The sequence below is a fragment of the Calidris pugnax genome, unplaced genomic scaffold (assembly GCF_001431845.1).
Source record: "Calidris pugnax isolate Ruff unplaced genomic scaffold, ASM143184v1 scaffold188, whole genome shotgun sequence".
Taxonomy (NCBI): domain Eukaryota; kingdom Metazoa; phylum Chordata; class Aves; order Charadriiformes; family Scolopacidae; genus Calidris; species Calidris pugnax.
This window is the reverse complement of record NW_015091257.1, coordinates 1,346,438-1,367,814: the sequence shown is the minus strand read 5'-3', so window position 1 is coordinate 1,367,814 and position 21,377 is coordinate 1,346,438. Positions and strand designations below refer to the sequence as shown.

At 45.9% G+C, this 21,377-nt stretch overlaps 1 protein-coding gene across 2 annotated transcripts in view; it reads right to left on the bottom strand.

Moving 5' to 3' along the window:
* Window positions 1–12,784: 12,784 nt before the first annotated feature.
* Window positions 12,785–21,377, bottom strand: part of CNGA3 (cyclic nucleotide gated channel alpha 3) — a 53,763-nt gene continuing 45,170 nt past the window's right edge. For both annotated transcript variants that reach the window (XM_014960142.1, XM_014960141.1), the window contains 2 exons: window positions 20,707–20,813; window positions 12,785–16,904 (listed from right to left, as the gene is read on the bottom strand). In XM_014960142.1, the coding sequence (XP_014815628.1) occupies window positions 15,502–16,904; window positions 20,707–20,813 (1,510 nt within the window). In that variant the 3' untranslated portion in view covers window positions 12,785–15,501. The remainder of the gene's footprint in view (window positions 16,905–20,706; window positions 20,814–21,377) is intronic.

Sequence of the window (21,377 nt, the reverse complement as noted above, 5' to 3'; positions counted from 1 at the left end):
ATAGGTCCAAAAGCTGGGCAGACAGCATGATTGGATAGCAATACAAAGTTCTCTAACTGAATTATTGACATTGTAAATACGCTTTTTCTGTCTTCCTTTAGTATTAAGATTAAAATAATACGTAATTCTATTGGCCTTTAAAAGCATAAGTTGTTTTTCAAGGAATCATTCTCAGGTAAGATAAAAGTACTTTATATTTGACAGATTTCCCATTTAAATGTATGCAACCTCCCCCAAAATACCACTCTACTGAAACCGTATCTTATTAGTGGTGTTATAAATGTGCTAATTGTCCAGCAGCAGCAGTTGATAAGGCTTAAAATGAATAAATCTTGAAGTCTTGTAGCTGCAAGCTGCCCTCCTGCTCTGCAAAAGTTCCAGTCGGTTTTCTGCTTGAAAGGTTTGTCAAAGTGGAGAAAATGCTGTTTACGTTTTTGTGGTTTTGTTGTTTGTTTTTTTTTCCCCTAGGCTCCAGCCACACCCAGAATATCTTTCACCCTCACTTACTCTTTCAGTAGCATTTACCAAATTTTAGGTCTACAGAACTTGCCTCGGAAACTTAGGTGTACTTATGGGTCACTGAAATGCCTCTTCGAGTGAGCCAGAAGACTCCTTTTCCAAGGTAGCAGTCTGATGCCAGGATGCTGGTGCTCTCTCCTCAGGGTGTCCTTAATATGTTAACAAGAAAATATTTTGGGCATCTCAGCGTTGTCTCATTTGACAAGTGACAAATGCCTCTGAGCATTTCCTTCTGCACCCTAATAGACTGCCAAAACACTTCCAACCTTGGTGTGAAGGAGACATCAGGCTTTTGTCTCTATTTTGTAGTATCATATGCCTCAAAAATGATGGTAATACAAGAAATACTGAAAGAATCGGCTTAAGAACTGAACAAATGTGCTATTTTTTTCAGATTTTGGTAGGAGTGAAGGAATAGTTTTGTTTAGCTGTAAAGGTATGTTAGCATGTGACCGCATGAACGAAGTATCACCTTCTTAAAGATGAAGGCTTTTGTCACTAAGAAGATTTCAGGAGCAGCCATCAGGAGTGAGCAGAGTTCTGCTAACTAAGGAATAGGGTTTTGTGAACCTCTAATGTGGCTTCTTCCATTCATCAGGCAGTGGCCTGAGATGGGACTGTGGCAGCTGAGGAGACCCTCTCCAGCCCTGTGCTTTGGGGAAAGCTGACACTGGAACAGGCTGGCAATGAGCGTGGGGCTCCAGGCAGCTCTGTGTTCCAGTAGTCAACCCATGCCATGAGACATCCAACAGTGGTCTTCACTGCTGAAGCAGGAGCTTCATGCCACATGTCCTACCATGCAGCTGTGATGTACCTGCTGGGCTGAGCCTCCAGGTAGCCCACAGTGTGTGCTACCTGGACACTTGCCCGGGTTTCTGCTCTGTGGACCAGCAAGTGGGGCACAGCTTTCTATGCTGCTGATGTTCAGCAGGAGGACAACCCCCGCAGCATCAGCTTTAAGGTGCTTCCCTGGCCAAGTACCTCCAGGACAATTTTTAAACCCACCAAGGGATTAAAAATTTCTTGATTGTCTCAAGAAGTTTCAGGATGAAGATGCTTCAGTTGGGTGGAATGTTTGACCTGTGCCACCTTATGCAGAAAAACACCAGCATGCAGAGTAGATCAGGAACTTCTTCAAGTTTAGCTCTGCAAAATCAAACCTTTCCTGACAAGGGCTTAGTTTATTATGGTTAGTCTGGGAATCACAAGGGTTTGTGATGAGTTACCTACAGTTCCTGTCTGTGCTAGTGCACAACTTAAACTTTCAGAATCATTGAAGTGATTGAAGTTGGTGTCACCAAATTCATCAAAACCATCAGGGACTTGAAATGAATTTTATTAAGAAATTCAGTTTTATACTGTATCATTGAAGGGATACTGTTTTTGAAACAGAGTTGGTACTGGCGTTTGCCTTTAAACAGGTCGCTTCTTATCCAGATGAATTCAGTTGGAAAACCCATGAAATAACATGTACCTTTCTCCAGTACTCCATGTAAAGAGGTCTTCAGCTGTTGATTTGTATTCTTTTTAATATAAAAATTGAAAAGGGTGTCTTGCTGCTAAGCATTAATTTTAAATGTTATTTGCTAGCACGTGGCTGTGTGCTGCGCAGCTCTAGGGTTTCTGTCTTCATAGCTTTGTTGTTATTAAACCACCAAGCGAGAGGCTGGCCTGCAGTCAGAGGGCTTTCCTGCCACTGACACGGCGTCCTGATGTACCACCTTGTCACCGAACATGGGAATCTCCTTCCTCCTGGTGTCCCAGAAGTTTCCAGTGCATCTTTGGTTGAGTTTCTGGTAAGTGGCACCGTGGCCAAGCCTGAAGCAGCACAGCTCATTCCCTGCAACTATAGACCAAGTGGACCAGGGGCTCTCCATCCTGTTGAAAGCTGCTGTGACTGAATCCATGGGGAGCAGAAAAAGCAACTTTCCCCTTGATGTGTCCATGGATCGTGCCTTCTGTGAGCTTTCCTCTCTGACGAGCAGAAAGTGGGGTATGGTAGGTGTTGTCTTGGGATACCTGAACAGAAGGAGGGATTGCAAGGAGAAAAGGCTTGTTGAGATCTTTGAAAACTACAATCAGTCTTTGTTGGTTTGTTTTGTTTTTTTTTTTTTTATCCTTAGGAAAATGTAGTCTTTTTTTCACTTGGAGGCAAATTCCCATTTCTCTGACACCTATTGCCTAAAACATCGGTCTCTCTTTTGCAATGGCTGGCTTACGGGATGGGCCCTGGGCAGGAGCTGGGGTTGGCTGGAGAAGTCACTCGTTTTGGCTGGTGGGGGGGGCAAGTGAAAGGGTGCGATGGGAGAGGAGGGAGAGAAAACAGCAGGTGGGAAGAGAAGCAGTTGGAAAATGCTTCTTCATTGAGAAAAGGATTAGGGAGGATGAAGGAAGTGGAGATGTGGTTTGGTTTTATGTTTTTTAACTGAAAGGCTCTTGGGAAGACAAGGAGTGGTAGGAAGGTGGTTATAATTGCAGATGCGCCACTTTGTGATACACAAGAATGGTTTTGTTCTGTTCTGCAGTGTTTGTAGGATATGGGCAGAGGGTGGTTCTGATAAACGATTGAAGGCTACCTAGAACGCTTGTGTTTATGGGTGTCTGTTGCTCAGTGTGTATCCTGCTTCAGGGTTTCCATGTAGGGAATAGGATGTCTCTAAGAGACAAGAGCATCAGAGACAAAAGTAGAGGGTGGGAATTTGAGCATTTCCTTCTGCACCCTAATAGACTGCCAAAACACTTCCAACCTTGGTGTGAAGGAGACATCAGGCTTTTGTCTCTATTTTGTAGTATCATATGCCTCAAAAATGATGGTAATACAAGAAATACTGAAAGAATCGGCTTAAGAACTGAACAAATGTGCTATTTTTTTCAGATTTTGGTAGGAGTGAAGGAATAGTTTTGTTTAGCTGTAAAGGTATGTTAGCATGTGACCGCATGAACGAAGTATCACCTTCTTAAAGATGAAGGCTTTTGTCACTAAGAAGATTTCAGGAGCAGCCATCAGGAGTGAGCAGAGTTCTGCTAACTAAGGAATAGGGTTTTGTGAACCTCTAATGTGGCTTCTTCCATTCATCAGGCAGTGGCCTGAGATGGGACTGTGGCAGCTGAGGAGACCCTCTCCAGCCCTGTGCTTTGGGGAAAGCTGACACTGGAACAGGCTGGCAATGAGCGTGGGGCTCCAGGCAGCTCTGTGTTCCAGTAGTCAACCCATGCCATGAGACATCCAACAGTGGTCTTCACTGCTGAAGCAGGAGCTTCATGCCACATGTCCTACCATGCAGCTGTGATGTACCTGCTGGGCTGAGCCTCCAGGTAGCCCACAGTGTGTGCTACCTGGACACTTGCCCGGGTTTCTGCTCTGTGGACCAGCAAGTGGGGCACAGCTTTCTATGCTGCTGATGTTCAGCAGGAGGACAACCCCCGCAGCATCAGCTTTAAGGTGCTTCCCTGGCCAAGTACCTCCAGGACAATTTTTAAACCCACCAAGGGATTAAAAATTTCTTGATTGTCTCAAGAAGTTTCAGGATGAAGATGCTTCAGTTGGGTGGAATGTTTGACCTGTGCCACCTTATGCAGAAAAACACCAGCATGCAGAGTAGATCAGGAACTTCTTCAAGTTTAGCTCTGCAAAATCAAACCTTTCCTGACAAGGGCTTAGTTTATTATGGTTAGTCTGGGAATCACAAGGGTTTGTGATGAGTTACCTACAGTTCCTGTCTGTGCTAGTGCACAACTTAAACTTTCAGAATCATTGAAGTGATTGAAGTTGGTGTCACCAAATTCATCAAAACCATCAGGGACTTGAAATGAATTTTATTAAGAAATTCAGTTTTATACTGTATCATTGAAGGGATACTGTTTTTGAAACAGAGTTGGTACTGGCGTTTGCCTTTAAACAGGTCGCTTCTTATCCAGATGAATTCAGTTGGAAAACCCATGAAATAACATGTACCTTTCTCCAGTACTCCATGTAAAGAGGTCTTCAGCTGTTGATTTGTATTCTTTTTAATATAAAAATTGAAAAGGGTGTCTTGCTGCTAAGCATTAATTTTAAATGTTATTTGCTAGCACGTGGCTGTGTGCTGCGCAGCTCTAGGGTTTCTGTCTTCATAGCTTTGTTGTTATTAAACCACCAAGCGAGAGGCTGGCCTGCAGTCAGAGGGCTTTCCTGCCACTGACACGGCGTCCTGATGTACCACCTTGTCACCGAACATGGGAATCTCCTTCCTCCTGGTGTCCCAGAAGTTTCCAGTGCATCTTTGGTTGAGTTTCTGGTAAGTGGCACCGTGGCCAAGCCTGAAGCAGCACAGCTCCTTCCCTGCAACTACAGACCAAGCAGACCAGGGACTCCCCATCCTGTTGAAAGCTGCTGTGACTGAATCCATGGGGAGCAGAAAAAGCAACTTTCCCCTTGATGTGTCCATGGATCGTGCCTCCTGTGAGCTTTCTTCTCTGAAGAGCAGAAAGTGGGGTATGGTAGGTGTTGTCTTGGGATCCCTGAACAAGAGGGATTGCAAGGAGAAAAGGCTTGTTGAGATCTTTGAAAGCTACAAGCAGTCTTTGGGGTTTTTTTGTTTGTTTTTTTTTTTTTGTTCTCCTTAGGAAAATGTAGTCTTTCTTTCACTTGGATGCAAATTCCCATTTCTCTGACACCTGTTCCCTAAAACATCGGTGTCTCTTTTCCAATGGCTGGCTTACGGGATGGGGAAGGAGAAAAGGCTTGTTGAGATCTTTGAAAACTACAATCAGTCGCAAGTGAAAGGGTGCGATGGGAGAGGAGGGGCAGAAAATAGTAGGTGGGAAGAGAAGCAGTTGGAAAATGATTTTTCATTGAGAAAAAGATTAGGGAGGATGAAGGAAGTGGAGGTGTGGTTTGGTTTTATATTTTCTAACCAAAAGGCTCTTGGGAAGACAAGGGGTGGTAGGAAGGTGGTTGTAATTGCAGATGTGCCATTGTGATACACGAGTGGTTTTGTTCTGTTCTGCAGTGTTTGTAGGATACGGGCAGAGGGTGGTTCTGATAAACGATTGAAGACTACCTAGAATGCTTGTGTTTATGGATGTCTGTTGCTCAGTGTGTATCCTGCTTCAGGGTTTCCATGTGGGGAATAGGATGTCTCTAAGAGACAAGAGCATCAGAGACAAAAGTAGAGGGTGGGAATTGTTATTCTATTTTAGGACAATAAAATGGCATTAGGAACTGCTGTATTATTTTCCTGGGGAGCTTTGTGCATAGTTTTGACCCTTAATAATGAAGGCAGAGCTGACTGTGGAAGTCAGGTTGCTGGAATGAAACTTCTGTCATTTGGAAGGACCCAGAGCACAACTAAACTGGACACTTGCTGGTGCAGGGATGCTGCTGCTCACGCTGGCTTGGTTGACAACTAGTACTGAGCAACGTCAAGTGATAAAAACTGCAGCAGCTCGAAGATCTGTGACTGAACTCTTGCCGTGTGCGAAGCTGACGTGAAGCCTTTCTTCATGTCGCCGAAAGCTCTGGTGTACATTTCTGCTGTGCCGGTGGGTTCATCTACAGAGAAAAATCCTTTAAATCCAGCTTCCCACTGCTGCTTTTTGCTTCCAGATCTGTACAGTACAGCAGCGTGAGCAACAGTGCTCACAGGTAACCGTCTGGAAAATGGCAAATAGTTGAATGTTTCTGTTCTAACTTTTGAGGTGCCCCTCTTTTGAGGTGAAGTTATGTGCTGCTCCATTTGATTTCGTTATTTTCTGTTGCAAGCCCTCAGCACTTGAGCAGCAAGGGGTAAAGATCAGGTGAGTTAATATGATAAGGGGGTTTTATTATTTTCTAATATAATCTATTTTAACAAAAAATGGCACTAGAATGTTCCCTAGATGAAAGCATGTTTTCAGAAGAATAATCTCCTTTGTGCTATGTATACTGATTTTTTTAATTAATTTTAATTGCCATCTGTGCATGAAGAGCCCTATGAATTTTGTACAAAGTCACTTAAAATGAAGCAGGTGACATTTTGGCTTCACGAGCACTGATACTGTCTTTTCAAAACACAGACTTCTTTATGAGCCATCTGATAAGGGTTGTTCTTGGGCCAGTTTTTTTTTCCCCCACCTTGAATCTCTCTGGGGAGGATCTTGTATTCCCAAACAAAAATCCCCGAGGTGGTATCCTTTCTGTCAGAGTTCCCGTCTGGCTGCTTTGGAGTAGGGCTCCAGCCTTTGGGCTCTGCGTTTGTTGGGCTCTACTTTTTGCCCCAGCTGTAATGGCCAGCAGCCAGGTGAAAGCATCATCCTATGCCAGGAGTCATTCCAGACAGCAGACCTCAGGCCTTTCAGAGAGGATCCTGCTCCACATCTGCAGCTTTTTGGATAGGCAGTTTGACTTTGTCATCCCTGCCAGTTTCTTTGTTGGCTTTGCTTTTGGAGAGGAGATGCCTTCTTGATGTCTCAGCCCTAGGAAAGGTTTCCTGGGTTCAGGACTCTTTCTGGGACCACCCACTGCTGCTGTTGCCACCTTCAGAGGATAGAATCATAGAATCACAGAATGGTTTGGGTTGGAAGGGACCTCAAAGATCATCTAGTTCCAACCCTCCTGCCATGGGCAGGGACACCTCCCACTAGAGCAGGTTGCTCAAAGCCCCATCCAGCCTGGCCTTGAACACCTCCAGGGATGGGGCATCCACAACTTCTCTGGGCAACCTGTTCCAGTGTCTCACCACCCTCATAGTAAAAAATTTCTTCCTGAGATCTAATCTGAATCTTTTTTTCTTCCAATTTAAAACCCTTTCCCCTTGTCCTATCATTACCCTTCCTGGCAAAGAGTCCCTCCCCAGCTCTTCTATAGGTACCCTTCAGATATTGAAAGGCTGCTATAAGGTCTCCCCAGAGCCTTCTCTTCTCCAGGCTGAACAAAAACAGGGTGGTTTTAGACCTCACTGCTGCAGGGCTGTGAGTGGTAAAAATGGGCTGGTTTGGCAGTTTCTCTTCCCAGTGTCTGTAAGGTGGGAGCCTCCAGCAGCCATATTCTGCTGGTTTTCACCTTTCTTCTGGGAGTCTCCCATCCCAAGGCTGGTTGCAGCCTCTGGAGTCTCCCAGTGGCTGATGGCAGCATCAGTTGGTCTCATCACCTTCTGAATTTCCTCCGTATTTTATTTTTTTTCTCCCCTACACAAGTGAGAGTGAAGCCTTGTAGGATTGAAGCCTGTACAGAGTAGGTAGCTCTGCTGTGCTGCACAACTCCCACCCTTGGCACTGGCAACGTCCCTGTTGTCCATTGGTCTGGCACGGGTCCCTTCTGGCCACCAAAGTTTGTGTAAATCCATTGTAGAAAACTGGTCCATAGAAAAGGGCTTTCCTGCCTGCTTTCTCTGGGGCTCCAGGTCACTGTATCTCTTCTGTAACAGCTCCTGGTGGCATAAGGCTGAGCTGCTGAGTGCTTCTCCTGTGCCCACTGCTGCTGTTGCCACCTTCAGAGGATGGTTTTAGATCTTGCTGCTCCAGGGCTGTCGGTGGTAAAAATGGGCTGTTTTGGCAGTTTCTTCACAGTGTCTGGGAGGGGCTGGGAGCCTCCAGCAGCCATATTCTGCTGGTTTTCACCTTTCTTCTGGGAGTCTCCCATCCCAAGGCTGGTTGCAGCCTCTGGAGTCTCCCAGTGGCTGATGGCAGCATCAGTTGGTCTCATCACCTTCTGAATTTCCTCCGTATTTTATTTTTTTTCTCCCCTACACAAGTGAGAGTGAAGCCTTGTAGGATTGAAGCCTGTACAGAGTAGGTAGCTCTGCTGTGCTGCACAACTCTACTCCCACCCTTGGCACTGGCAACGTCCCTGTTGTCCATTGGTCTGGCACGGGTCCCTTCTGGCCACCAAAGTTTGTGTAAATCCATTGTAGAAAACTGGTCCATAGAAAAGGGCTTTCCTGCCTGCTTTCTCTGGGGCTCCAGGTCACTGTATCTCTTCTGTAACAGCTCCTGGTGGCATAAGGCTGAGCTGCTGAGTGCTTCTCCTGTGCCTGGGACAGGTCTTGTCCTCCTTGCCATCAGCTGCCCCAAGGTGCTGCATGGCTCCTTCCTTGCTCCTGTCCTTCATTGTACTCATCCTCCTTTGGCTGTCAGCGCTTGTGGCTGGTGCAGTTGGGTTATAGCAGGTGAAACCTTTCCAAAGCAATTGGCCATGAAACCCTGAACTGAAAGTGTTTTCCTTGGGGCAGCTCCTCTGCCAACCTGCCTGGTGGCCGGGAGCCTCATCCGTTCATCCGTGCTGTCAGTGCTCTGCTCTGAACCACGTGTGGAGAAACCTGTCTGTGGCTGGTGGCCAGGAGCCTCATCCGTGCTATCAGTGCTCTGCTCTGAACCACGCGTGGAGAAGCCTGTCTGTGTCTGACAGGATAAATGAGCTGTGGTGGCAACTGATGTGTTTGGAAAGTCATGAGGTGTTTTCCTAGAAAAGCTCTGCAGCCTTTTGTTGCTAGATACAAGGTTGTTTTTTTTCTAACCTTCATGCAAGCAGTGCTCTGCTCTGAACCACGTGTGGAGAAACCTGTCTGTGGCTGACAGGATAAATGAGCTGTGGTGGCAACTGATGTGTTTGGAAAGTCATGAGGTGTTTTCCTAGAAAAGCTCTGCAGCTTTTGTTGCTAGACACAAGGTGTTTTTTTCTAACCTTCATGCAAGCGTAGTCAGAGACAGCTGTGTTATTGCAAGGAGATGTGGCATTGGGTTTCCAGTAATCAAAATCTATTTAAAAACCCACCTCTGGATCATTTTCTTTACCATGGAGTGCCCAAAGTCACTGCTGTAAGAGAAGTTTCCTTGTGCCAAGCATTGGACAAGTTCCTGGGAACAAGCAGCCCTGAGGACGTGCTTTAAACATCTAAATCTGCAAATAATTTGAAAATAGTGGGAATGCCACTGAGGCTTGTTGGATGAATTATTTGCATCATTCTGCAGAGGTGAACTGGCAATCAGTTCTCCTAAAGAGAGTAAATTGTTGGATGAATTATTTGCATCATTCTGCAAGTAAAATATTTTGTACTGCAGAGGGGAACTGGCAATCGGTTCTCCTAAAGAGAGTAAGTCTTTGCAGCGTGGTCAGTTTGCTTCATCAGCTGGGAACACAACTGTGGAAAAAAAAGAAAAATAATCCTTTTGTGCTTCTCTACCTCCTTCTTGGGAAAAGCAGGTAGTGCCCATTGGCTCTTGCTGTGCCCACTTGGAGGGGCTGCTCAGGTGTAGGGACTGCTGTGGGGTGGCTCCTCTTCCAGGGCAACGGGGGAGAAATAACTTAGCAATAAAACCAGAATGGTTTGCGGTGTTTTAGTTGGTGTTTTTTTCTCATCAGGAAAGTAAAGAAATAACATGTCAAACAGACAAAAAGATGAGAAATTAATAGCCATTCATCAAACTGACCATCAGTCCAGAATACAGTTGTGCTTTCCTGATTTTTCCATGTTATTGTTCTTCAGTTGCCCTCTGACAGAAAGGCTGATGCCAGCCTCAACAAACATTAAGGAGAGAAAAATGTAATAGCTTTCATATTTCTGCACTCCTGATATTAGTAACCTACCCCCCATTTACCTACACAAATAAGACAGGCCTCTGTTAGAGCTGGGCAGTGTCCTCCTTGGTTTTTTGGGAGGACAGCCTTTGGCACGGGAGCTGTGGCCACTGGCACAGCAACCTGCGCTCTCCCTGCAGAAGCCAAGCAGAAATGGTGGAGCCGATGAGGAAAATCTCTTTGTGAGAACCGCTGCTGCTTCTGGAATAAAGCTGGTGTCTGTGTTCATCCTTGGAGCTGAGGGATGCCCTGCTGTCACGGTCTTGAGGTTGCAAATTCCAATTTGCTTAAATAACGTGAGTCTTCCCTCTTCACTCTGTTTTTAGGGCACGGAGCAGGGAGGACTGCAAACACAGACCAGCAGAATTTTATTTTCCCCAGTGAAGCTGGGAGGGCAGTTGGCAGCAGCAAGCCTTGGCCGTTGGTTTCTGAGCTGTAAACAGTTGCGAAATCTGAATTACAGAAACAAAAGGTCCAACCCTTTTTAGACCCGGGGCTTGCGTGTGTTTCCCTCCCCTTCCGCCCAAGGCAGAGTGGAAGAGAGCAGGGCTTTCCCCGTCCTCCCCGTAAGGACTCCCCAGGCACTCTCCTCCTCGGGCTCTGGACTGTAGATGGGGCTGGAGGATGAGGGGGATTCCCAGATTCATGGCTTCCCTCAGGAAAGCTGCCGCAGCTGAAGTCTTGTCCTTTAGCTGCCTGTACAGTTGCCAGGTCCACTTAGTGCATAATTCATTTTGTTCTCGGGGATACACAAAGGGGTTTTATGAATGCTAAATTATGTAAACAAGGGTTTGATTCTTTCTGTCTGTTCCAGGATGGAAACGTTAACAGAAGAGCCGGGGGACTTTGAAGCCAAGTACAAATGCTGTCATCTCACAAATCTTCTGGATGAAGAGCAGCTCTCCTTTAGTCAGCCTGACTGCGTTATCTCGGTGGACACCCTGGACTTGGTTTGGCCTGTGCAATCCTCCCTCATCCTCGCCAGCAGCAGCGCTACACCAACAAACATGTCTTCTACATCAGCAACGTCCAGCCCGGCTCTGAGGAAGCACTAGCACTTTTGTGGGGGAAAGAAAAATGAACAGTTTGTTTCCTAATGTAAAGCAGACCACCCTCTGCTTGTAGGTTAATAAATATTTGGCAGAAATAAAACTGTAAAGCAGATGCCTCAAAAAAAAAAAAATAGATGTAGGGTTGTTCTTCCCTGGGGCTGTTTCTGCAGAAAGAGTTGCAGAGTCAGGCTCACCCCAACCCTTGGCTGTGTGTGAGGGAGTTTGTACACACACACACGAGCTGTTTTGCTGTTACCACCTTTTCTGTTGTCCAGTTCAGTTGGCTGAATTTTCCAGAGCAGACCTTTCTACTGTAAAAATTGTTTTAAGTAAAAATGATAAGAGGGGATGAGGGGAAAAGGATGGGGTGCCGTTACTGAGAGTACTTTAGGGACTTGAACCATTTGCTGTTAGGGAGCAGGGCCTGTGACTTGAGCCCCTTCCCCTGGCACAGCTCAGGGAGCATGGCAGCACTGCTCCACCAGCTTTACCCTCCTTTCGCACCTGCAGCAGATGTTCAAATAACATCAGGCCTTGTCCATCAGGTGTCTCGCTCAGCACGGGCAGCTTGGAGCAATGGTACCATCTCATAGATGCCCGCTTTTGTGTGTGTTGGCTCCTGTGCCTGCAAGAAGTGAGTGCAGTGGCCATTAAACTAATTTGCGGATTCGAGGTGTGCTTTCAAATGTTCCATAGGAGCTGTCCTTGTTCCTTGCTTATTCTTGTGGTGGTGTTGAAGGACCAGCACGACCCCTGCTGGGTACTGCCTGGGGGAGATTTTTGGTAGGTGAAGTGCATGTGTACAAGTGGCAGAATCACAGCGTGGTAGGGGTTGGAAGGGACCTTTGGAGATCATCTAGTCCAACCCCCCTGCCAAAGCAGGTTCACCTAGAGCAGCCTGGACAGGGACATGTCCAGGTGGGTTTTGAGTATCTCCAGAGAAGGAGACTCCACAATCTCTCTCGGAAGCCTATTCCAGTGCATGGTCAAAGTAAAGAAGTTTTTCCAGGTGGTGAGATAGAATTTCTTGTGTTCCAGTTTGTGTCCATTGCACCTCATCCTGTCACTGGGCACCAGTGAGAAGAGTCTGGCCCCATCCTTTTGACACCCGCCCTTTAGATATCGATACACATTGATGCAACCCCCTCTCAGTCTTCTCTCAGCCTTTCCTCGAGAGATGTTCCAGTCTCTTGATCATCTTTGTAGCCCTCCAGTGGACTCTTTCCAGTAGTTCTCTGTCTTTCTTGAACTGGGGAGCCCAGCAAAAGCAAACACTTTTTATTTCTGCTGGAGAAGGCCCCATCCCTGCTGTGCCACCCTCATGGAGCCGGGGAAGGCGAGGAAGTGAGATGAGTAGCAGTGGCAGGAGGAGCCCAGCAGGCTCTGTGCCCCAGGATGCCTGGCACCACTGGGGAAGCCGGGTGGTGGCTGGGGCTCTCCTGCCTCTGTGATATCTGCAAACACAGTGACAGTGTCAAAACTGGGCACAGGACCAAAGCCACACGCCAGCTGTCCTGCGGTGAGGGGAGAACACCGCCATTCCCGCTTGGTTTTCTGTCACTTCAGATCTCTGTTCCAGCTAATGATTTTCTGGGCTGTGTAACACTGGCATTATCAAAGTCTTGTCATGAAGCTCTAAAATCCAGCAGGATATGGATAAGAGAAAACACGGAGCTGCTTGAACATTACTCAAAATACTTTAATGTACATGCTGTAGTCACATTAAAGAAGGGGGAAAGCATCTTACAGAGATGAAAAACAGTGAAGAATGTGATTTCATCGTGCCAAAAGCTATATATTTCAAAGTGACTGAAGCAAATAGCATCAAAATAGTTATTTTTCTGGCATATGAAAACCAGACCAAGAGGCATGGAAAAGGGAAGAGCAAACATGTATTTAACTGGTAGCTTAAACTGTTCTGATCCATCAGGTAAAGAAGCATTCTTGTGTTTGTGGGGTTTTTTAACAGGTATACGTTTGTATAAATAATAGTTTGAACAATTCTATTTGTATATACCTAGTAGGCTGGAACAGCTTTAGTATGTTGGGTAAATAGCCAGATATTTACAGAGAATGATGACCGATAGAGAACATGATGATAAATACGAAACCCCTACCAGATAAGGTGTTTGAGTAACGCAACCATGAATGTCAGCCACGTGGTACCACACCACAGGCCAGTGCGGTACCTGCCTCTGTTACAAGGTGAGAGTTGCAAGTTCAGCAGCCTGTGACCATCTGTGGTCAGCACCATCCGTGCTTACAGTCGTACACTGCCACTAGCCAGCTCCACCCCAACCCTGCTGCCCTCCTCAGCGCAGGAGTGAGGGCACTTAGACTTCTGCCCAAAGCATCCTCTCTTACCTCCATTCGTCTCAAGCCCTTGGAGAAAATAAGGACAAGATTCAGCTGAAACACCAAAACTCCCAAACTCTGCTGGCTGCATATAGGTCTCAGCTACTTTCCCAAGCCCTCATTATAGCCAGTGGAAATCTCGATCATAGATTAAGCCCAGCCTACACTAGATACCTAAGTCTAGTTGGCTCCTAGGCTGATGGTAACAGGAGTTTAGACATGGGCCATGTGCAGACATCTACTACCTGGTGGTCCCTTTGCCAGTGTTGCTGGCAAAGCCCTAATCCTTAGTCACTGTCAGATTTGTCGCTCTCACCAGGCTCAAAAGTGTCCACAGGAGGGGGACAGCCACTTGCCCAGTCACCCTGAGCGGTTGTACTCAGTTTAGCAAAGCAACCATTTCACTACCATCTTGTTAAACCACCCTCGGTGGGTTTCTTACCCATCTTCCCACAGGCCATCTATGCCCACATGCTGTTAGGGCTCCTTATGTCAGCACTGAGGACATCTAGAAGGCAGAGCACTGCCCATGGTAATACCTAACGCCACTGGAGGATCCAGCCCCCACGCCATAGATGCTGAACAGCCTCTGCTACTCCATATTCTTCTGAAGTCAGTGAGGTACTGGAAGATAAAAGTAACACAGGGAAAGCTACGCAAGAGAAAAATACTGTACAGCAAAACCTGAAAGCTAGTATCTTCCCAGTGGGAGACTATTAGAGAAATCCCCTCAGTGGGAGGGAGGGAAGCTTGGAGAGAAACTGGAAGCAGTGGTGTGGAAGAGGCAAATCCTGAGGTTGCAACGTGACAGAACAAGAAACCTACTCAGTACTGTTCTGCCCTGATGTGAGGGCAGGCTGAGGGGACCAGACCGGTGCATTCATGTCAGAGCCAGACCGTTGGCAGAGACAACTCAGAGACAACTACTCTGCAGTGAGTAGAAAAGCGATCAGCACAGCTAGGCTCCTACCAGCAGGACCAGAGCACATGTGGCCTTCCTTCTCCCTAACTAGTGGAAACATGACAGTGAGACGACTACATCAGAGAAAAGCTGGCACTAAATAGCATAAGGAGGTGGAGCAGGCATCAATACAAGAAAGAAAGAGGAAGGAGACATAGGCCTAGTCGCAGAAAAGACTTTGCAACAGCAGGGCTTGCTCTCCCTGCCGTGCAGAAACCCTGCTGGGGGGGCAAAGATTGAGGGGGGGACAGGCTGTCCCTGCCTGCAGCCTGTGCGGTTTCTTGGTAGCCTCCCTCCAGGACTGCCCACTTGCTGAGAGGGAATTAAAAAAAAAATAGATAAAAATGGGGGGGGGTAAATCTCCCAATCTGTCCCCAACCGAAGCAGTTGCAGAGCAGCAAAGGCTGTCACCGACCGTGCCAGAAGGGACGTGCCTGAGCACTGCTACTCTGTCAGCGTGGTCCTTTGTGCAGAGCCCAGCTCATCTGAAAGAATCAGACTAAAGCATCCGGATGCACGGCTGTTTCATGCACCGCTGTAGCAGGGCTCCACCGCATGGGTAAGGACTGTGCTGCTGCTCGGCAACAGTCCAACTGTTTGTGCAGATGCTTCACTATGAAAGAACAAACATTTTGAGAAGCCCAGATGTCCATCCATGCATTTACTCAGCTGCTAAGGTAGCAAGGTAGAGCATGCATCCTATAACTATTTTTTTAAGCCCTTAAAAAAACCCAATCTCTTCTACTTCAAGTATGATGCCTTCTTAACGCAACACGGGTGGGAAGAGACAATGTGCCAAGACCTATAGGTGCCATACACAATAGACATTCTGAGCATGACTTGTAAGAAACCCACTCCCAGTACAAAAAAAGTACCAAATGCCAGACCAAATCTCCCCCTAAGAAGGTGACAATATTCTGTTTACAAGAAAATACTGCTTCAGTTAAAAATGCTAAAAACCATTCTCTTGAGTTCATATAAAAATAATCATGTCTATGTATGCACACACATATTTACATATATTTATGGCTTTCACATGCTTCGACCTTCTCAAATGAGGAAACATAAATAGTCCATTACTACTTCTTCTCCTCAGGTTTTTCAGCCTCTGCTTCTCCAACTGATAAGGTGCCACTACCATATTTTTTCACTCGGGTTTCTACTCTGGCAAGTCTCTGCTTCACCTTCTGTTGAGCTGAGGTGTATTCTGCCAAGAGCCTCGCAAACCTGGTCTGCAGTGTATCAAGAGCTGTTTCAAGTCTTTCTACTTTTTCTTCCAAGTCTTTTGGGTCAGCTCCTGCTTTTGCTGCTTCCTCATCTATTAAATTGTCTTTCATCAGAATTTGTCGCCCTTTCTCCTCCAGAGCCTTTTTGGCTTCTGGATATTCTGTGAGGGCTTCCATTAAATCATCCTTAGACAAACAGAACAAATCAGAATAACCAATGCTCCTTATGTTAGCTGTCCTCCTGTTGCCAGATTTGCTACCTTTGATGTTTAGAATGCTGATTTCACCAAAGTAGCTGCCATCGCTTAGGACTACAAATTGGGTTACGCCATCATCCGCCACCACAGCCAATTTTCCCTCTTTAATAATGTACATTTCTCTTCCAATATCTCCCTTTTTGCAAATGTAGTCCCCTGGACTGAAGACAGTAGGTTTCAGTTTCAGCACCAGCTCAATGAGAAGTCCAGCTTCACAATCCTGGAATATACGCACTTTCTTCAGTGTGTCCAAATGGACATTGATGGCAATTTCAGCCTTCAACTTGTCAGGCAGATTTTTGAGAACTTCCTTTTCATCCACCGTTTTCTTGTTGGTCCAGAGGTAATCAAACCACTTAATAACCCTGGCTTCCAAATCCTTCGTCACTTTTCGGAAATGCATGTACTGTTTGATGGAATCCACTTTGGCCTGGAACTCTGCCCTGGAGGCATTCATGTTGGAAATCATTGAGCCCACGTTACCAACAATGGTAGCGAAGATCAGCACACCCACCAGAAAGTCAATGACCACAAAGAGATACTCTTCATCTTTCACCGGAGGAGGTGTTTCTCCAATGGTTGTCAGCGTGAGCGTTGACCAGTACAGACTGTAAATGTACTTTCTAGACAGGCGCCCAAACTCTGGATTGGACACGTTGGGGTAGACCCAAGAGTCGGTTCCAAATCCAATGAGCTTCGAGATCGCAAAATATATACACGCATTCCAGTGAATGATGATAAGAATGTATAAGACAAGATTTCCAATACGAAATATGTTTGGATAATTTGTCCTGGTTTCGGTACGGTCAAAAAACTCAAAGAGCCGAGCAATCCTCAGCAAGCGGTTAAATCGCAGTTCAGGGTAGTTCAGACCAATCTTCAAATACGCCAGGTCTGTTGGCAGAAGAGACAGCACATCCAGTCTGAACTGCGTAGTTTTGGTATAATGATCTCGTAATTTCTTTTCATCCCGAACTAGCAAGCCTTGTTCAAGAAAGCCTTCAAAGAATAAAAATAAATATTTTACTTGTCAGAATAAAAATACCATCAACAGTACTGAGTGACTTACATTTCAGGTACCTGAGAACATTGACATTTGTACTGCTATGCATACAGACGTTGAAACACTGTGAGTTTGTTTAATGAAAAATATTTAATTGCAAATTAAAATATTTAAATTAAGTTTCAAAGCTGATATATAAAGAGCAATGACTCTGCTGTGACAGTGCTCCCTGCAGTTTTCCACTCTATTCTGGGACAGCTGTATCTTTTTATTTCGGGTATCTTTGCAAAAATAAAAGGGAGAGTCAAACGTCTAATTTTTTATGAATCATTGGCATGAGTCATAATGAAAGTTAAGCAAGTGTTAAGCAATTGTGTATAAAATTGGAGTGGAACATTTTTAAAATAAATGCCAGGAATGAGTAGGTATAATGGATTGTGGGAATTTTTTTCCAAACAATATAGATACCCTTGAGATAAAGAAATCCAGTTCCCACACACATACACACCCCACCCCAAGCCACGCTTTTCCTCTTGTGTCCAATCCTAAAGCTGACAGGATTTTCCTTTTCATTTTGGGAATAATGGGTTGCACTTTTTTGTGTGTTTCTAGTGAGAGAATTTTGTACATTGTAAGCAGAATTTCAGATAGAATTTCTGTAAGCGGGATTTTGTACGTTGGTATTTCCTCATTCAAAATACTTTGGAAAGTTATTAGTTTTAAAAAAAAATACGAGACATAAAATGTGGTAAGAGACCTTAAAGCATACTGTGTCTGTGTAAGAGTTGTCGTAGAAAGGCTGCCCGAGCAGTAGAGCTGCAGGGCTGGTTTGTACCTCTGAAAGCTCTGAAGGCATTGCAAGTGCTCCGCAGGGAACACTGCAAAGTACTTGCTGCGATGGCAAGTGGAGATGTCCAGCTGCCTGCCCACTAGCCCCAGCCAGGAGGCAAAGTCTGCTGAGAGAAAAGCAAAACATTCCCCGTGTATGAGGGATTATCACGTTTTGCTAATCCCTTAGCAATCCACCAGCAGCAGCTTTCTCAGGGAAGCATCTGCTGAGGAAGACCGAGCTGCATTTCTTTGTGCCCTGCACGGCACGGCTGTATTTCTGGAATGTGTGCCTGTCTGTACCGGTGCCCCCTGTATATGTCTGTGTCTGTCTCTGGGGATCTGCTAACTGATGGTGACTACAAATGGAAGAAGGTCCTGTGCCATGAATGCGTTACCTCCCAGAAAACTGCTGGGCAAATACGCCCTTATTAACGGAGTTATGCAACTAAACAGAAAAGTTGGCCAGGCAGACGAATTTCTAACTCACAATTATTAAAAATAACTTTGAAAACACCTGCCTCCTGAAGGGCGATAAAAGCCCCTCAGCTCGTTTTTGTCCCCTCACAGAACTGAAGTCCTAGAGTAGACTCTTTTCAGTAGTTGCCAGTGAGAGGACAAGGGGCAATGGGCACAAGCTGGAACATAAAGGGTTCCACTTGAATATGAGGAAGAACTTTTTCACGGTGAGGGTGACGGAGCCCTGGAACAGGCTGCCCAGGGAGGGTGTGGAGTCCCCTTCTTTGGAGATTTTCAAGACCCACCTGGATGCAGTCCTGAGTAACATGCTCTGACAAGCTCTGGGTGGTCCTGCTTTAGCAGGGGAGTTGGACTAGATGATCTCTATGGTCCCTTCCAACTCTAAAAATTCAGTGAAATTCAGTGAAATTCAGTAAAACCTTTTGAAAGCATCAAAATGCAGGGTATGCTCCCCACGACCAGCTGCTGAGAGACACAAATCTTTTCTGCTTCACGGTGTGCAGTCACCAAAGAGGTAAAATGCAGGGAAAGAGGAATGCCCCACAGAGAAGCTGATGTGGACCACGGTAGCTGTGGGGCTACCTACATCCCAGTTCAAAGCCAGTCCCTGCCCTCTGGGGAGTCACACTCTTCCCCAAAGGCCTCCAAGACCTCTGTCCCCAGGGCAGATGGACCTTGCAGACTAACAGGAAAAGGCAGCAGGCACAGGCAGAGCCAGGAGGGGTTGTTAAGAGAGTTGACAAAGATTTCAGCACCTAAAAGAAGCGACGTCCTTATCTGAGGGCCTGCAGCAGAGCCCTGCACTGAAGCGTTCAGGAGATCTCTGCGGCAAGTCTGCAGTTCCAATCCAGGCCTGCAAAGCCTCTAACCATGCTTTAACAGCTGTACAACTACTATCAGGACAGCCCATGGAAATTTTATAACTCGCATTCCCTGGACATGCCCAATCTCTGCTTAGTTCCTTCCCATTGCAACAGCAGATGTAACTGCAGAAGGGAAATATAGCTGGCGCAGTTGACATTTTAACTGCACAAAGAAGATGAAGCCCCCGTCCCCCCCAAATACAGCAGTTTTCTCATTTAGGCTGCTTTCCAAAATAGACTTTCCTGTTGAACAAGGTACTTGCTAAGTTTAAGAATTTAGCTTGCCAGGAATTGTGTGCTTCCCAAGGCGATAGCATTTCTAGCCTCTCTATTGTAACTATATTTACAACTTGTCCCAAGCCAAGATTAATGTCAAGCTGTCAGCCTGATTTAAACAAAACAAAACAAAAAAAGAAAATGTAAAAATCAAAGACATAAAAGAACTCTCATTTTTTATAATGATCAGTGTGGTTTTGGACCCTTTCAAGGGGCATTTTGGGGCTGGTCCATACCAGCACATAGAACAAGCCAAGAAATATTTTCTGGCCCTGAGACCAGCTACCATGACAGCTGCTGTTCACATGTAAGGTCTCCCAGTTCCCTCCACAAATGACACCACAAACACCACCCAACCTCTGCTGTTCTTCCAGCTGTGCCCAGACACTGCCTGAGAGACTGGCACAGGCCAGAGTGCATGCACTGAAGTACATCAAGGACTGTTCCAGCAATTTAATGGTGTGGATCACTCTATGTCATTGCTTAGGCCTATATCATGACTTTATTTAGTTTTAAACAGATATCCCTTTAAGGCTAGAATCTGTATCAGCTGGGCATGCTCAAATATGGGATCTTCTCAGCCTGTCTGGACTACAGAAAAGTGAAACTGAAAAGAACCATTTCACGCATGACATGGCACTGTCCTCACCACTCCTTTAGGTTCACACTTCCTTCAGGAAGGCAGGACCTAAGCAGAGGTGCCTGGGTTAATCCCATACCACCATCCTTCGGGTACCACCATCCACTCTATGCCACCACCAGGCAGTGGGAGACCCAGCCAGGACCTCACAGAGGCTGCAGGGCATAGAGCTGGTGGCAGAGGGGCAGCAGTGCTGGTTCCAGGCAGAGGGCATCTCCACCTGGAGGCTGAGATGGGTGCCAGATCTAGCACTTGACCAACTCAGTAACCACTTCTGAGGAGGATGCTGCACAACTTGGCTAAGAGAGCACACTTGTGGGGTGCAGTTGGTTTCTTACCCACTCTAATGAGCACAAGCAATGCACAGAGTGATCATGACAAAGTGCCTTATTCTCCCTTTTTTTTTTCCACGCATCCTGTTACAGTGACCATTCAGTCAGCGTTTGGCATGCCTACTAAGCACTGACAGACCCGAATTTAGAGACAAGGGAAGTGCAGGTGTTGGGATGTCCAGACTTAAAACTGATTACAGATTCCAAACTTAAAACAGACTCCAAGCTGATCAGATGCTTCATCTTCCCAAAGCCTCCACTGTTGGGCTCTGCTGGAGTCAGGACACTACACTGGTCAGACCCCACAGGGGAATTTCTGTTTCCAGCCTTTATATCCATGCTGTATCTGAAAACACTCTAAAACCCCAGAAAGACTCACCTGTCCTGAATCTGACAAACATGTCAAGAACATAGATGATATCCGAGCCATAATCCAAGAACAGCCATAATTTTATATGGTCAACTTGTAGCTCATCAAAACAGGCCCTAAAGAAACAGAGACACAAAAAGAAAAAAAGAAAAAAAACCACACCAATTGATAAGTAGAGCAGTTGCAATGTGAGTCCAAGCAGCATGTTAGCGCACATTACTGGCACTGAAAAATTAAGGGCAGCATATCTCCATGCCTAGACATCTGAACACTAGAGCTATGTCTAAACAGACACTAGGATCTCTCAGAATTCAAAGGTGTTTAGGCCAGGAGCAAAACTCAAACACATATATGCCACACAGGTGTACTTATGGAGGCACACACATATCCCTTCAATTAAACATGCATCAGACTTCACAGGATACACATCTTCATTAAGATAAATCCCAAATGGAAGATTTGTTTTTGAGTGGCAAGCCATCCTCATCTCTCCCCACCATCGGACAGCCTGACCTAGTGAACCATTTCCACGGCACTCCATTACTTTGATTCAAACTGATTTCCACATTTTACAAGGGAAAATAAATACTCGAGTAAAATCCTCCTGCCCTTCAAGCATCTCTAGATGCATGATGCTAATTTAAGATGACCCAACATTGTCCACACCCCTCCCTCTTGCT